The sequence below is a fragment of the Primulina tabacum genome, chromosome 18 (genome assembly GCF_025594145.1).
Source record: "Primulina tabacum isolate GXHZ01 chromosome 18, ASM2559414v2, whole genome shotgun sequence".
In the NCBI taxonomy this organism is placed as follows: Eukaryota; Viridiplantae; Streptophyta; class Magnoliopsida; order Lamiales; family Gesneriaceae; genus Primulina; species Primulina tabacum.
The window spans coordinates 26,844,213-26,860,893 of NC_134567.1; the positions used below are offsets into that span (position 1 = coordinate 26,844,213).

Consider the following 16,681-nt stretch of genomic DNA (forward strand, 5'->3'; position numbering starts at 1 on the left):
TATGTTGTGCTTTATATTGATTTATATACAAGCATTGAGATATGAGTGTCACTGGCAGATATGCCAAGTTTCTAGACGTTCGGTGGTATCGAGGCATAGGAGAAGATCGACTCCGATTGTAGATATTCGATACAGACAGGGCCGAAGTCTAGGAATAAGACGTACCGCCACCACGATTGGGAGAGTAGGTGGGAGACTTGTTACGTCTTATTCACACCGGGATCCCTAGAATTAGATACGAGTCGAGTCAAAGATATGAGTTTGATTTAAGTGTTTGCCTTATATTGATTTCATTCATGATAGTATGTTCATGATTTATATTGTGTATATGCATGTGTACATGTTTTATACTGGGATTTGTTCTCAACGGAGTATCCGGCTGTTGTTGTGTCTGTATGTGTGCATGACAACAGATGGGACAGGATCAGGGTCGAGACCAAGATGAGAGATCGAGATAGCGTGGTGATTACGGGCGTAGAAGATGGACTAGTAGTTTTTACATTTGATATGTAATGTATTTCAAATACTAGTTTATTTAAGTATGTAATGAAACAAGACATGTAACTATCTTGTTGAAAATAAAATAGAGGTATCATTTGTGTATGATTCATATGCAATTGTTTTGTTATTAAAAGCGAAAATTTGACCCACATTTTCCAGCAAAGATCCAATTAATCCCAAAGACAATTGAGTTAGAGCCCGGGTCCCCACAACATCCCCCAATATCATAATTTCAAACGATATCAGAATTCAATAAAACTTACGTCCATTTGCAGCTGTCGTCGCTAGGAACTCGGTACTGTACTCGGATTCAAATTCAGACGGTCGGATTTCTCACAAGTCGAATTAAACTCTTCGAAGGAATTTGGAAATTCCCTGGCCCTCCGTTTCTTTTCCTCTGGTTTCTTAGCTTAAGGAAGGAAAGTATATATATATATATATATACATATATATACACACACGTTGCATGTAGGGGCAAGTGGCTTGTTTTCGTTTTGCATGCCGCAAGGCTCGTGCATATGCGTCGGAAGTTTTGTCTAGCACTTCTTCTCTCGGCAGCTCGCGCATATGCGCGCACCATCCCCGCGCATATGCGCGAGACCTACTGTCTCGGCATATCACCACTCGTGCATATGCGCGCCCCAATCGGCGCATATGCGCCCACTTCTCTGGACTTCCCTTAGGCTTCCCGCACAGCTCGCGCATATGCGCGCACACTTCTCGCGCATATGCGCGAGGTCTTCTGCCACTGACGCGCATATGCGCGAGGTGTTCTGTCCTCGCACATGATTCGTGTTTTCTTCCGTCTTTTCCGGTCTAATCCTTTCCGTCTATAATCACCTCAATTATCACCAAATCAATTCAGATCACGGTAATCAAATTCTCGGGCCTTACACAAACATTAATATACATTTTAAATAATGAATTAAATATCTTTATACATTTATTATAATATACCTAAATACATTTCTCGTTTATTTTTTTTAGAATGTATATTTATGCGGGAAATTATTTAAAATAACATACGTTTCTATTTTATATTTATATATTGGTTAATAAAAAAAATTCTTCTAAAATGATTTAGAAGTTCGATATATTGAAGGACATAAGTGGAGGTTTCATACATATGTATAGAAAAAACTTTAAATTTCGCCATTAACATCGATGTTGGAAATTGGAGGTGTAATTCATGATTCGTAATCATGAGGGAAAACGCTACTAGTTTTTGAAAACAAAATCGGGAAGCCCTCCTCAGTCTTGTATGCTGAGCTTTCTCGCTATCTTAAAAGGGCTAAACATTTATAGTACACATAATCTCCGATTTCATCATATATCATTGGAGTCTTTTTTAGATGTGTAAGTACACTCATAGATATTCAATTGGCCATGTAATCCGTAATCATGAGAGACGACATGTACTAGTTTTTGGAAACAAAATTGCTGAGCTTCTCGATATATTAAAAGGGCTAAATATTTATAGTACACATATCTCCGACTTCATTATATATCATAGAGTCTCTTCTAGCCGTGCAAGCACACTCATAGATATTCAATTGGCGGTGTAATCCGCAATCATGAGGGACAACTGGTACTAGTTTTTGGAAACAAAATTGAGAAGCCCTCCTTTGTCTTGTATGCTGAGCTTCTCGCTATATTAAAAGGGCTCAACATTTCTAGTACACACAATCTCCGACTTCATCATATCTCATCGGACTTTCTTCTCACCGTGTAAGCATTCTTGAGGGTAGAAGAGAACCTCAGTTATGTCGGAGCTCTAGCACTAGATATCAGACGACTTCTGGCTCCTCAAGGAAGCCCCACTCTTAGCCATGCTCGACGTTCTGTGAATTGTGTTGCTCACGCCATTGTCTTTTTTGTTTGTTCGTCTCACTCCTCTTTTGTCTGGGAGCGTGAAAATTTTCCTTTTTGGCTAATTGATTTTGTAATAAAGACAATTCTCTTTTTCAATAAATTACAACAGTTTTCACCGTTAAAAAAAAAAACCGGAGTTGGAACACAAAAGAGCTTTTATTTTCAAAGTTGCAGACTGTGCGGGGACACCCTTAAATTTCGATTGTCTTTATTATTTCATAATATTGGAGTGACACACACGATGTAAGCAGTAAAACTGCGCAGGGTTAAAAAATATTTAATTATAAGCATAAAGATGTATACAAACTTAAAGTGGATTTAGCCTCCACTTGATCATATATACACGATAAAATTAAGCATAATATTTCAATGATTCGGAGATTAATTACTTCCACAAAATGGGAAGTTTCAAAATTTATTTTTTCAACTAATAGACTTCTTATTTTCATGAATATACACCCGATAACGTGTAAACTTATGTAGATCAAAGATAATATGTACGATTTACAAATGGTTAAGAACTGGCAAAGTGGGCTCTATGATAAGAGAAGGATATATACGAGGTAGAATCAACGCCACACCTTAAAAACACACACACACACACATATATATATATAAAATGGGCTTCAATTATCGTAAGTATAGCCCAAACTCGTGTATAGCCCAAAATCGTGAGTATTTTCACTTCCGGATATTGCAACTTGAAAATACTCACAATTTTGGGCTATACACGATTTTGGGCTATACTTACGATAATTGAAGCCCATTTTTTTTGTAATCTGTATATAGTTCAGTTAAGAGCCCAAATTTTCTAAAATTCAGTCAGTGTGGGGAGAAAAGGAGAACGGGAGGGGGCGGAAATCATGGCGACGGCATGGGGTGCATTCTGGGGAACAAGAGTTCTGGAGATTGTGAAGAAACATGATTCGGGAGGCCTTGTTTGGAAGAGAATTAAGCTCACTTCCACACGCAAAGCCAACGCCAAGAAACGCCTCCGCCGTGTTTGGCAGGTACTACAATACTCATGTTTTCGGTGTGTTATTTCCCTTTACATTTAAGGGTTGTCGTTGTATTGGATCTCCCGGGATGAAAGTGGATTTGTTTTTGGTTGGCTGTGATTTTAAGCGTCGAGTCTGACTGCATGCCAGCTGCTTGTTGAAAGTCTTCAACTTAGACTCTGCGCTTCCCTGTTGTTATTATTTTTTTCTTTTTTAGCTTTTCCTGGTTGAAAAATTAATCTTTCCATCTGCACCATATAAAAGAGTTACTTTCTTGGGCTACGATTGATTTGGTTGCTACCTGACTAGAAAGAATGACTGCGTGTGTGTGTTAGTAAGCCATTTATATAGTGCGCACCACCATTTGTTTGATTCGGGTCCTTCACTAGGAGTCCTTGAGGATGAAAGACTTCCTGGTTCAACTCTGGGAATTTGATTCTGAATTAGGATTATCAATTTCCCTTTTGTGCGTTTCCTTTATGTTCTTATATTTTCTTCTGGTTTCTTGATTATTCCTTTTGCTGCCGGTGCCTGCAGTGGAAAATTGAATGGTAAATTTGGGGGCCGGAAGCATGTTTTCTCTTGCATTGGCTTTATAAGCAACGTTAGAGTACTGCGTGGTGAAAAGGTGTCCGTGTTTTTTCTCTTCATCGCCACTTTGGGAAATTTCTGTCTTCCTTTCTTGCTAGCCTGTCTCAAAAGAAACCCATGCAGGAAAATCTTAAGATTTTTTTGGTTTAATCCGTCATCATTATGTATTTATGTACGAATGATGAGAGTTGTAAAGAAAGAGAGCAATGATGATTTCTCCTTAATTACTAATCATTGATTTCATTTGTCTTTCTATGTTTTACTGCCCATCATTTATCACATACAACAGTCAATAAATTAAGGTAAATAAACCAAATCCTTGATTCCAGATGGTATCTGAGTGACAAGAATTGAGTCTTCGTATGACTTTTTAGCCCTGTTGTTGCTGATGGCGAGACAACAGAGATGTGTCTATTGAGTCCAACAAAAGTCTCTGTTGCATGGTAGTGTTCAACGACAAGAAGTTTTGCATTTTCACTCCGGTTAAATGTGTGTTCATTAGTGTTTTGTGATTCTGTTAACTTATTATTCATCATGAATGTGGTCTCATGATGAAGAGTTCAAACTTATTTAAATTTGGGGTGTACGTATCGAAAGTGAACGGGAGTGCGGAACAGTTGAAAACTTGAGCCCGTGGTTTCAGCTTGAATGTATTAAACATTTGATTCATTTAGCTCTATTAAGATTGTCCGGGCAAGTTTTATTTTACAAAGCATTATCTAATCATTTATATATCAATTGCTATGTAAGTACTAACATAATCTCTGGTGTGTTTGCCATGAAATTTAATTTCTCTATATCTATGTGTGTTGTTGTGTTATGTCTTGTGATGCTAAATATGTTGAATGACATGTTTTCCTCTCAGAATGAGGCTGTTTTAAGGGCATGTTCTGATCCACCTCCATCGGAAATGTCGCCGGCTGCCGGTGGAAAAATGCAAGCATGTAGGACCAAAGAATCACAAATTAGCTGAAACGAGTAAGAATTCTGAACAAGCGCAAATCCTCTGTCAGACATTTGGGCATGGACGACATATATTGCAATTTTTTTTTCTGTTCTTGTGCTTCCTTCTTTACTCCTCAATTGCGTAATTCGATCTTTGCATGGATACATTATTTTCTATCTATCTTCTTAATCTTCCTTTGTAGCATCAGTTGAATCCATCATTGTGAGTCATGCAGTAGCTTTTTTGTGTTTGGATTACATCTAACATGGAAACCATAAATCATCCAACGTATTCTATCATATTAGTTATGGTACTCTGAATAGTTTCCATGGCCGCCCTTTGTGTGCGTGCTTTGCTGTATTACAAATCTCCATGGGCAATGTAGCTAAATTTCATAGGAAGGATGTAGCTCAATCTTCTGAAATAACCACGCTGTGTGCTATTACAAAGTTATTACTAATTCACGTGGAAACCACGGGAGGCTGAAATTTCATGCAACCATCTCTTCTGTGTCCTTAAGACCTTGTGTTCATTCTAAAGCTTTATACATTTTAAGGCACTTGGAAATTCTTAGGTACAAGATTAGGGCATGAGCACTTGTAGTGCCCTTACCCGAGTCACTGTTAAACAGACTAATAAGCATACAAAATTTAAAATTGATAACAACAATGAAATAGCGGAAACAAATTAACTTAATAATTTTACAACCCAAACGAAAACAGACCAATAACCTCAGTCTTAAGCGTTAATACAAACATATCGAAAACATAATCGTGCACGAGAATACGATAAATCAAATAAAACTTCAACTGGATCACCGTCGAAAACTCAACTGCTTTAGCCAATGCCCTGGCTGTCCGAACCGTTCAACCTAAGACCTACCACGTGGAATGGGATGCCCAAGAGAAAACAAAGACGTGAGCGACAATCGTCCAATCGTCCAATACTAGAATGTACGAGTATACAAACTGATATGATGCATGTGAAAATGCAATATGCTCGGATATCGAGGTTCAAGTCAAGAATCTCATGCTCAGTCTAGAGGTGCCTGAGTGTGTGGTATCTGATATGTTCTAGGCATGTTTTAGCTCTCACACTCATCATCAAAACGTGGACCTACAATGTCCAGAATCATCAGATCCCACGGGTCCCGTCAGACATTGTAGCTTTCGATGTCCAACCGTCCACAATCCAGAACAGGGTTGAGCGGCCCCAACAAACGAGGTATATCTCAAAAGATATCATGCTCAACATGATATGTCATACATAATATGCCAAAGCAGTAAAACATACATAATGCAACTGATAAATATGCAGCATATAATTGTGAATATTATGTTTGGATATATCAGTCAGTACATCACGTAACTCACTAAAACAACTGACAGAAAGCTTACTCGTCTGAACATAAACAATACCAATATAATGAAATCACTATCAAGTCAGATAATGAATTATCAAACATGCTTCAAAGTTCTTCATAATGATCCTTAAATCACTATGTAATTTTTAGGATTTACTCGCGTCCATCGTCGACCCACTGATGATGTCTCGATCGAAATCACTATCAAGTCAGATAATGAATTATCAAACATGCCTCAAAGTTCTTCATAATGATCCTTAAATCACTATGTAATTTTTAGGATTTACTCGCGTCCATCGTCGACCCACTGATGATGTCTCGATCGAGTTCACCGACCCCTCATCGACACTAGCTCCGAAACTTTCCGACACCAAACTACCCTAGAAACTGACTAGAAAACCTAAGATATATGACTAGAACTCAAGAGAGAGTAGCTGAAAGAAAACAAATGAAATCAACTTCTATTTATAAGCTATATCCGAACTAGTTCAGAAGATCTGAAATCAATCTTATCTGCCACGTGTTAGAATCTCATTCGTCAAGTTGGATTTCTCGAGATAAATGTAATATGAAGTAAATTGAGTTGTCCATTTTCAAATCGGTGGATCTCAACAGGTTGATCCCGAATTATCATTTCCTTAATAATGCTTAATTAACAACTCTTTAATAATCTCTTAATGAATATTTCATTCAAAATAAGGATTTGGGTCATTACAGACATTGATTTAAAGGGAAATCTGATTTAAAGGGAAATTTTCTGAAATAACCCCCGGTCGATTTTATTTTTTTCCTGTAAAATAACCGTCCCAATTGTATCGTAAGATATGAAGCTAAATCCGGGTTGTAACTATAATTTATAAAATTATATATAAATGTGTTGTAGGGTCAACCTAATTTCATGGTTGGTATAAGAAGATGGCTGCGTATGCAATCTTCCAGTTCACAACAGAGGGGACCCTCCACCTTTAATATTGTTTTCTTCGGGTAGATTTGTATTTTATGAGACCATTTTATTTGAACTTGAATGTGGCTAATGAATTGAGATTGTCATTGTTGCACAGATTTTAAGCAACCTCTCTGGAGTTAATTTTGTACAAATAAAACACACTACAAGTGGGTTGGTCTTTGAATTTGTCAACTCGTATAATTAGCAAATTTATGTACTCTCAATTTCGTTAATTTCTGTAATTCCCAAATTGCCCAACTCTAACTATTGACATGTGTTTCTTGAATTAACGATTGACTTGGTCAAATAGTGCTTTCGAAAATTATGTCGTGTGTGTGGTCTACCACTAGGGACCTCATAAGCAAGAGTCCAATTCCGATTTTTCTACCAGAAATCTACAAAAAAGATTCATGTCACACTAAAATATAAAGAGTTTTTGAATTGCAATCCATCCCATCTTATCGTCTCTCACCTATCGCATTTAATTTTGTCATGGCAAGAAAATTATACACAATTATTATTATATATGTGCATACATGAAAGTGATATACTTGTTTATATAAACGGGTGACGTGAAGAACTCCAACAGCTCTAACATGATTCTAAGCCACTGTCACAAGGAAGTTCGGTCGGCAATTTTTATTATTGTTTTGTCTCTACAAATGTGTTTCTAAACGTAATCTTCCTCCTATCGTGATGGCATGTCAAATTTTATTAACCATAATACATGAGCAAGAAGGTGAATCAATATATTTTCGATGGAAAGATTTTTTTTAAAAAAAAATTTGAGATTTTGATATCAAATCGTAAATAGTCTATAATTTTATATTATTTTTTGATTGATAGAAGAATAAAAACTCTGATTTCTTCTCTTGAATCGACCCGTTATACGATGAAACTCTAAACTAGACAGCATGCCGTGCATGAGTTGCCAATCACCCCACTTGTCAATTTAAGTCTGCTAGTATTTGTAAACCTTGTCTCTAATTTTTCTTTAATATGATATCATCAATCATGTTAGCTCTAAACATCGTGAAATCAGCAACAACCTGCTGGATAGCAACATACTATGTACCTAAGGAATATTAGATGTTTTATCGATGACTTTTTTTTTTTTTTTAACTTTTTATTGTTTAGTATTTTTACATTTTTGGATTTAAATTATTTGTGTATTACAAGTAGGAGGCGTGCTAGATGGGAGTCAACTACTGTTGGGATGAGACAACCCGTTGCATGTAGGACGCGTGTACTTCACATCGGAGAAGACCTTTCAAAATTGTTTTTGAGAGATTTAGAAGTTGCTAAGTGCGAGATTAGATGTAATTATGATCAGGTCTAATTCTGTATTAAGAATAGTTTAAGTCAGAGTCATAAATATATATAGTAGTTGGGAGATTGTGGGAGTATCATTTTGCTTAATATATGTCATTTCATTATAAATATGAATATATTTTTTGTGTGGAGGTCTACCTTTCTTTTATCTGTCAAATGAAAGGAATCTTGCATGGATTTCTTCAATACTAGGCCCTAGGGATTGAAATTCTTGGTCGCCTTGCTCAATCATATCATCAAGTTGTATGAATAGCATAACTTGCCGGGAAACAAAATTTTAGCTTGCAAGATTAAGAAATCGATAAAATTACTTGGCCATTAAGAATAGATTTGCCGATGATCATTCATTGGCTTGTGTGATTTGTTAGAAGTATTTTGTTTTATACTAGAAACAAAGAAAACTCCTCAAACTTCATGTAATTTGGATGTAATGTGTCCTTGGCTTTTCAAAAATTTAATGTGTAATCTTTGTTAATTGTAGCAACAATGTTACGAGTTGTAATAAATATGTGCCGAATATTTCATTTCAAACTTCTTTTCAAATATGTAACATCAATGAAATTTATGGTATATTTTGGGTGTTGTAAGATTCAATAAAAACATGGGTGACCCATGGGGAACTTGATACCTAAAAATGAACTCTTTTTAGGTTGCAATAAGGCCAAGGAACCCCATGCGATATGAGTTTGCAAAGATTATGTTCTTATTCTTGTGTTTTGGGAAAAGGGATTCTCTTTTAACTAAAGATTAGTCTGTGTTTGCACATGCTGCCTCTTTTTCTTTCTTCTTTTACTGAACTTTCTTGGAACTGGTTGTGCTGTTAAAGAACGTAGCACGAGCTAATTTGCCAGGGAAAAAAATTCTTTTGCATGGTGAAAAGACACTGGACTCGAGTACAAGTAGTTAATTACCCCAATCAGAAGATCAACTCCGAAATTTAGCGATTGAGTGTATAACTGATCTTCTGTTGCTTCTTGATTAAGATTACTTGAAAACATGGAAACATTGGATTCAACATGTTTGTTTTCTGCATTGCCCATTACCCAGATCTACATACATATTTAAACAGGTTGTTGATTAAAAGGAGTCCCTGAAAGCTAATTAGAAAGATCTCTGGTAGCTAGTTATATGTTTATTTTTGAAGGCATGGCTTCCTTCTTGAAGTGTTGGCCAGAGTATTGCAGCTACTGCTTTCTTCATGATCATCCGTCTCATGGTTTTTCGAGATCTCCGTGATCCCACTTGAACCGGAGGACGATGAAGCCGGGAATAGGTTCAAATCAGCCCTCTCCCTAGCCATAAAATCAAAGAAAACCGGCCCCGAAGGGGCGGCCACATTTTGCTGCGGCGTAACATCACCCTCGTTCTTGTTGTTCCTCCTCTTCAAAAATATTCTGCAGAGAACCCAATTTTCCTGCAGGAAGTATTGACAAAACACCAATGAAATTTGATTCATTTACAGCAGTTGGTTGATATGAACTGAAGGGTTTGGTTCATTTTTCACCTGTGCTGAAAGTTTGGTTTGTGGATCGGAGCTATGTGCGTTGATAAGGCGATATTCATGCATGATCCAATCAGTTCTGCTTCCCTTTGGAGGCTTCCCTCTGTAGAAAACCAGAGTTTTTTTCATTCCAACAGGCTGATGGCCGCTTCTGGAACTCACGATTTGTTTGTCTAAACCTGTTGCCTTCCAGTACCCTGAACTCGTGGCCCTGTTCGACCGATTCCCATTTGGATACTTGACCTCTATGGTGCTGAAAAAGTACCTCTCTTGCTCAGAGCCACCTATACATACATAAACTCAATGCCATTAGCACGAACTTTGTTATTTGCTTCACATTTGCTATCACCCAATCCAAAAAAATTCAAATCATTCCATTGAATTTTCCACAAACATGGAAGTGTACTGTAGTATGCTGATTTTGAGACTGGGCATGTTTTGAATAAAAGAAGTATCTTAAAGCACTCAAGGAACCAACCTGGCAAATCCCAAGGATCAGACTTGCAGACTTCAACTTCAGGGATAATTGAAGCAGGTAAAGGATAGGACAGCACCTTGCGCTTCAGGTATTGTACTACAAGCTCTTCGTCAGTGGGGTGAAATCTAAAACCAGGTGGCAATCTCAGCACACCATTTTTCACAAAGTTGAGCTTATGATCCATATGTTTATGCAATCAAATAGCAGAGAATTTTCCAATCCCGGAGCAGAAAAATACGACCAAAAACTTGATATCAGGCACTTTCCTCACAGCCCATCGAAGAGGAGAAATATAATATAGAACAAGAAACGAGCACAAGAACAACAAGGGGGAAAGGGAGAAAGATGTATTGTTGGGTGTGGGTAATATGAGAGGGAAAGTGAGGCTTCTTTATAGTAACGGGGATGTTGAGGGAGAAGGGGCTTTTAACAGAGATAAAAGGAATAAAATATTTGAAGAACCTATGTGGCGTGAGCTATACACAATCTCCCTACCATTTGAATTATTATATATATTTATTATTTATAATTACTTTTTGCTAATATTGAAAATAGTGATTTAGCTCGAATTTGGCAACTCAAAATCTCCTTTGCTTTGACGCATTTCTTCAGCAAAAGTTAAAGAACATAGTAACATGGCTTGTTTTCTCTACGAAAACGTCAAATTCTTGGCACAATTATCCAACCATGTTTTATGGGAATAAACGTAGCTGTTAAAAAACCAATCCTCAACGTTTTCTTCTCCTAGGTTATTGCAACTATGTGATCTCTGTCTGTTTCCCTACTCTGTTTACTTCTTCTTTTTTCTATATGCTAATTAGTTTTTCATTGTCGCTCACTCAATTAGCGAACCATAATATCTTCCCCTGTGTTCTTAGCATTTCAGGCTACATCAAAGAATTCAAGATGATTTCCTGATATTCGTGAAAAAGACATATATAAATTTCTCTAATCTTGAGTAATATATCAGTCACGCACCCATTTGGACCAAAACTTAGTCTGATTAGAAAATGAATTTGCAGTGAAAGTATAGGCAAGAAAACTAGGACCCCCAAAGAAGCGGGTGAGTTGCGGGTTCGTGAGGGTGAAGTCATCGAATGTCATTGTTATTTTAGCTGGATCTGACGAGGACCTTTAATGGGGTTCCCCGTGAAAGTACAAAAATGGCCCTTTGAATCATGGTGGGATGCTCGTGAGATTGGGACATGGTTGGTTGATCTTGGTACTGGTTACGTGTTGCAACTAATACAGCACCACACGAAATGTGACAACATTATATGATATATATATATATCCATCCATCCACGGCAAACTCCGTTGGATCAATTTGGGGAACACACAATTCAAATTACGTAATGTATTTGTACCACAAATTTAGTATAATCATTTTTTTAGTATGACTCTTTTGCTTTTAACTCAATCTCTCTATAATATTGTGAAATTCTAAATCTACAATATAGATCGAACAGCCCGATGGTTTACTCGATGTGTACCAAAAGAGCTATCACCGTGGGTTTCATGGTCATAAAAAAAATTATTGCTCCCAAAAAATTATACGTATTCTACACCATGGGTACTTGGGGATTTGGTTCTTATAATCGTGGACTGTTGAAATCGGAATATTTATTCTGCTGTCCTTTTGTGTGTTGGAGGGATTAGATACTAAGAATTAATTATTTTTTTATAAGGTCGGCTCTCTTTATTTTACCACATATATTTTATTTTTTAGATTAAGATTCATTCTCTTCCAAAAAAAAAAAAGTTTTATTATTATTCAAAGCAGAAAATAATTTTAAAAAATTAGATATTTGGTTGATATGGATGTGTTGCATGTAGTGTGCACGGCATCTATAACCAACGTACAAACTTTTCCTCTTCCATAAAACTAATGGCAACTAACATGTTATATTTAGAAACAAGAAAAAAGTTTAAATTGCATTGGGAATCTATGTTATTCGAAGATAGATAGGATTTTATTAAAATACTAAATATAAACTTATATGATTTTCAAAAGTGTTAGACATTATTTTTTAATTATCCCTAATAAATAAAAATTTATAAAATATTTAAAGAACATAATAATACCTTCTTTTTTTTTGCTAGTCTTGAAATAAGCAGACATATAAAATATATATATATAAAACTTTATAATATCACAAATGATGACTCTAAAATAATAACAAGAGATTAATTTAGATGCTTTTGTAGAAGGGGGGGCCTTGAAGTTGACAATGCGCTGGAGATTCGCCACAAGAAAAGGCCATTGCTAAACTCCTTCATCTAATTATTTATTATCTTATCTATAAATATGAGAATTAAAATAAAGAAAATGTATGAAATTATAATGCATTATTATGGGGGGGGGGGGGGGGGGGGGGGGGTGGCGAAATAGTCATTAAACATGGCGGGGGGGGGTGGGGAGAATAAAGTTTTGGGTCCCCATTGCCTCCAAAACGACGGGCACCCACGTCGGATTCAAGAGAGTGACAAATGAGGGTGATTGCCCCATTTCAAGATTTCCTCATATCTCTTCGATTATATTGGAAATTTACCAATTTTAATTCCTCTACAATATATATATATATATATATATATATATATATATATATATATATATGAGTAGGTCTTTTTTGAGACGGTCTCACAAATTTTTATCTGTGAGACGGGTCAACCATACCAATATTCACAATAAAAGTAATACTCTTAGCATAAAAATATAATACTTCTTCATGGATGACCCAAATAAGAGATCTGTCTCACAAATACGACCCGTGAGACCGTCTCACACAAGTTTTTGTCTATATATATATATATATATATATATTGACTCTGACTCGAGATCTGCATATATTATATATCTGTGCTCACTAAGTAAAACCATGAGAATAATACAATAGACTCCAAATTAAATACGTGTATACGCATACAAATACACATTATGTTAATCTATACACAAATATAGGTAAATATGAGTTCATATATGTGTGTATGTATAGATTGACATGTATGTACATTTTACATAATTTATGAAATTTTTCGTGTTGTTGGAGAGCAAGAATGCCTTTGTTTATATTATTTTGATCAACTTATAATCCAATATTTGGAGCAAACTTATGTTTGTTTCTTTTTTAAAAAAAAAACACCCCCAAAAATTAGCACTATCATTATATTCTTGAACCGGGGTAGTAGTTGAAGACTAGAAAAAGTCTTGCAAGTACTCGACAAACGAAAATAATAAATATTTGGAGGGTCGAGTTATTGGATCCCATGTCATATATATGGTAAAATAAATAATAAATAAAGTTAAAAAAAAAGAGGGGGGGTACGGTGGAATAAAAAAATTGTTGGGGACAGTTTTGGGATGACAAAAATTAAGATGGGGGCAACGTGGGACGGTTGAGATATGGTTGAATCGGAGCCTCAAAGATTGACAATTAGATGACTAGGTTCCGTATAGAGAAGGGAAACACCCTTATTTTGACAAATTTATTGAAATACAATTATATTAATAAGTCAAAATTAATTAATTATTATAAATAAATCAAAATTAATTAATTATTACTATAAATAAATCAAAAGAAACATACTAGTGTGTCTGTGTGTGGGGTGATGCATATTGCGGCTGTGAGTGGGTTCCTCTTTTCCCTCACTTTCTCACTATTTTTTTATTTATTTTTTTTTTGTAGAAATAATTTTATATGAATAAATATAGGTTTTTGAAAATTGGAGTCAAAGGCGTTTGCGTGTGGATGTTGGAAGAGGATTTCGAGGATAAAGAAAAGAGAGAAACGTCAACCACTACAATTATTGCCCCTTTTTTTTCTCTCTCTATACTATATACCAAATATTTTCTTCATCCCTTCCTGTATAATTTTCATTTTTCAAGAACGCGATTTTGTTTTATTTTTCTTGAATTTAAGGTTTATCGATTATCAAAACGTAACGATTTTGTGTAAAAATCGTATTACCATAATGTTGTATCTGATTATCTTTATTCATTTTTACGTAACGAGGTCTATGAAAAAGAAAATCATAAACTCGACCGATGGAAAAATCCGTGGTTTTGTCAGACGTAAATTAATGATGATTGAGATGAATTATTTTTCAAGTTTTTTGGCCAAATTATTTTTGCGTATTAAAATTGGGGATGGTGATTATTATTTTAAGTAACAAGAAAACACGTAGAGACGTGTGGTTTTTAAGTATTATTTGTTTGTGAAATTCAAATGAGGGAGCTTTGATTTATATGAGTGGAGGAAGCCTGAGTGAAACTATAACGGGGCAGACATCCTCACTCCAATTCCGACAAGTAATTGCATAATTAGTCATATCATTAAAGCAACCCACGAGCTTACTTTAATTTTTGGGCTTTTATTAACATAAAATAATACAATAATCACACAATTAGAAGAAAATTTTATTTTATTATATTTTCAAATCATTTATTTAGACGCAATCAGTTCTTTATTTTTTTCTTTTGGTGAATCTCGATTAATGTGAAGAGATTGATTTTTATAATATAAGGTTTCCTGGTGTTATACGAAAGTGAGCTAACAAATTATGAAATGCAAGCAAAAGTTTCGATCATAGTTTTTAATAAACTATTAAACCAATAATTTATTATGACTTTCAATCTGATTATTTTTAATGAATAAATTTACGTTTTATACGTGATTTTTTTATATAAAAATTGTAACTAAATCTATTCCCAAAAAAAAAAAATAAAATCAATGACTATAAATCTCCTTTCTAAGTTTTGTATTTCAATTAAAACTTTTAATATGTGTATGTTTTTATTAGATAGAATATTAATTCATGTGTAGCATTGAGTTTTATTTAAAAAGAAAAATGAAAATCTAAAGTTAAAAACGGTACGAAACTAAATGACCAAGAATCGCAAGTAACCATAAAAATTCGGAAGTCATAATCATAACTGCGGTTGACCAAAGCATCCTTTTATGAAGAAATTCCCAACAGTGATAATTTACTTTTGATTTGTGGAATATATAAATTTTATACGTAGGTAAAAATTTGTGTGACAGATATCTTATTTGGGTCATTCATGAAAAATTATTACTTTTTATTATGAATATCGGCAGGGTTGACACGACTCACAGATAAAGATTCGTGAGATCGTATCACATGAGATCTACTCATATATGTACTGAGTATTAGAAGTTTAAGAATTTGAGAATGAATGCTAGGGATATGTTCCTTTTTCTTCATGCACTGGCAACCCAATGTATTAAGTATGATTTAAGTGAAACGGTCAATTTAGCTGTTTTTAAGACGATAAATTCAAACTTGCGGCAAAGATTATTTTGCGCAATTATATATGTATCAGTATAGTATCGGTATCACAAGGCCTAAGAGCTCGACCCAAGTCTGAAGAGTGGGTCGAGCTCGACCCAAACTCTTCGGTCAAGTTGAAGAGCTCGACCCACTATTCTGGATCGAGTTGGTCGATCTAGATACAAAATATCTTTCCAAATAATGTCTCCAATTGAACCTACATTTGCGATATATCTTTTCAAATAATGTACATTGCATTGCTATATATTAAGTAATTTATTATTTGATTTGAAAGCACCATGTAATGCTTCCATACTCAATTTTGTAGCTGAAATTATGACGTACTCAAAATTATAAGGTATGAATATATTGTGTTTTCTTTTGAAGTAATACATTATATTTCTTTATGTTTTGTATTTTTAATTTCGAAGTTGTTGAAATTTGATAAATATTTTAGCTTTTGGTGTTTTGTTTGAATTTTTTAATTTTATATAAGTCAATATAAGTATTCTTAATCCGTGGTGTTTTCTAGAATTCTGGGATTATAAAGTTAATATTTGGGTTGAAAGACACAAAATTTAATAAGGTACAATATCTTCTTTCTTCCAATTAATTTTTTTTTCCAAAAGTTTAATTGATTATAATCCAAAACTTTCTTAATAGTATATTTCAATTTTGGGAAGATTGTGAAAATTTCAATATATAACAAAGATATGCTTTGTGATTCAATAAGGTGTGAATAAAATTTAAAAAATATATTTACTATCTTGTTTTCATCAAATAATCTATATAAATGATATAAACATTTTTTTTTAAAATTTCAATTTATATTAATTTTTAAAAAATATCCATGCTGTGACC

General features: G+C 34.8%; 2 protein-coding genes across 9 annotated transcripts; one reads left to right on the forward strand and one right to left on the reverse strand.

Moving 5' to 3' along the window:
- Positions 1–3,158: 3,158 nt before the first annotated feature.
- Positions 3,159–9,313, forward strand: LOC142532569 (uncharacterized). Of its 8 annotated transcripts, none has more exons than XM_075638867.1 (4): positions 3,187–3,383; positions 3,909–3,999; positions 4,828–4,940; positions 8,397–9,313. In XM_075638867.1, exons 1-3 carry the CDS (start codon positions 3,295–3,297, stop codon positions 4,933–4,935), a joined length of 288 nt encoding a protein of 95 aa, XP_075494982.1. In that variant the 5' UTR covers positions 3,187–3,294; the 3' UTR covers positions 4,936–4,940; positions 8,397–9,313. The 8 variants fall into 8 exon arrangements, with proteins under 8 accessions (XP_075494986.1, XP_075494985.1, XP_075494984.1 ...); XM_075638865.1 differs by having other exon boundaries at positions 8,400–9,313; XM_075638866.1 differs by lacking the exon at positions 8,397–9,313 and adding an exon at positions 7,155–8,374.
- Positions 9,314–9,554: 241 nt separating this feature from the next.
- LOC142532568 (NAC domain-containing protein 83) lies at positions 9,555–10,947 on the reverse strand. Its single transcript, XM_075638863.1, has 3 exons — positions 10,529–10,947; positions 10,054–10,334; positions 9,555–9,963 (listed from the first exon to the last, which is right to left on the reverse strand). The coding sequence occupies exons 1-3, from the start codon at positions 10,710–10,712 to the stop codon at positions 9,682–9,684; spliced, it is 747 nt and encodes a 248-aa protein (XP_075494978.1). The 5' UTR covers positions 10,713–10,947; the 3' UTR covers positions 9,555–9,681.
- Positions 10,948–16,681: the final 5,734 nt, after the last annotated feature.

Excerpts from the sequence above, each read along its gene's own strand:
- LOC142532569 (XM_075638867.1), top strand. The coding sequence starts at position 3,295 with ATGATTCGGGAGGCCTTGTTTGGAAGAGAATTAAGCTCACTTCCACAC. Across the intron at positions 3,384-3,908 it reads GCCTCCGCCGTGTTTGGCAG|TGGAAAATTGAATGGTAAAT; the intron begins GTACTACAATAC and ends CGGTGCCTGCAG. Across the intron at positions 4,000-4,827 it reads GAGTACTGCGTGGTGAAAAG|AATGAGGCTGTTTTAAGGGC; the intron begins GTGTCCGTGTTT and ends TTTTCCTCTCAG.
- LOC142532568 (XM_075638863.1), bottom strand. The coding sequence starts at position 10,712 with ATGGATCATAAGCTCAACTTTGTGAAAAATGGTGTGCTGAGATTGCCA. Across the intron at positions 10,335-10,528 it reads TGATCCTTGGGATTTGCCAG|GTGGCTCTGAGCAAGAGAGG; the intron begins GTTGGTTCCTTG and ends ATGTATGTATAG. Across the intron at positions 9,964-10,053 it reads AAACCAAACTTTCAGCACAG|GAAAATTGGGTTCTCTGCAG; the intron begins GTGAAAAATGAA and ends TACTTCCTGCAG.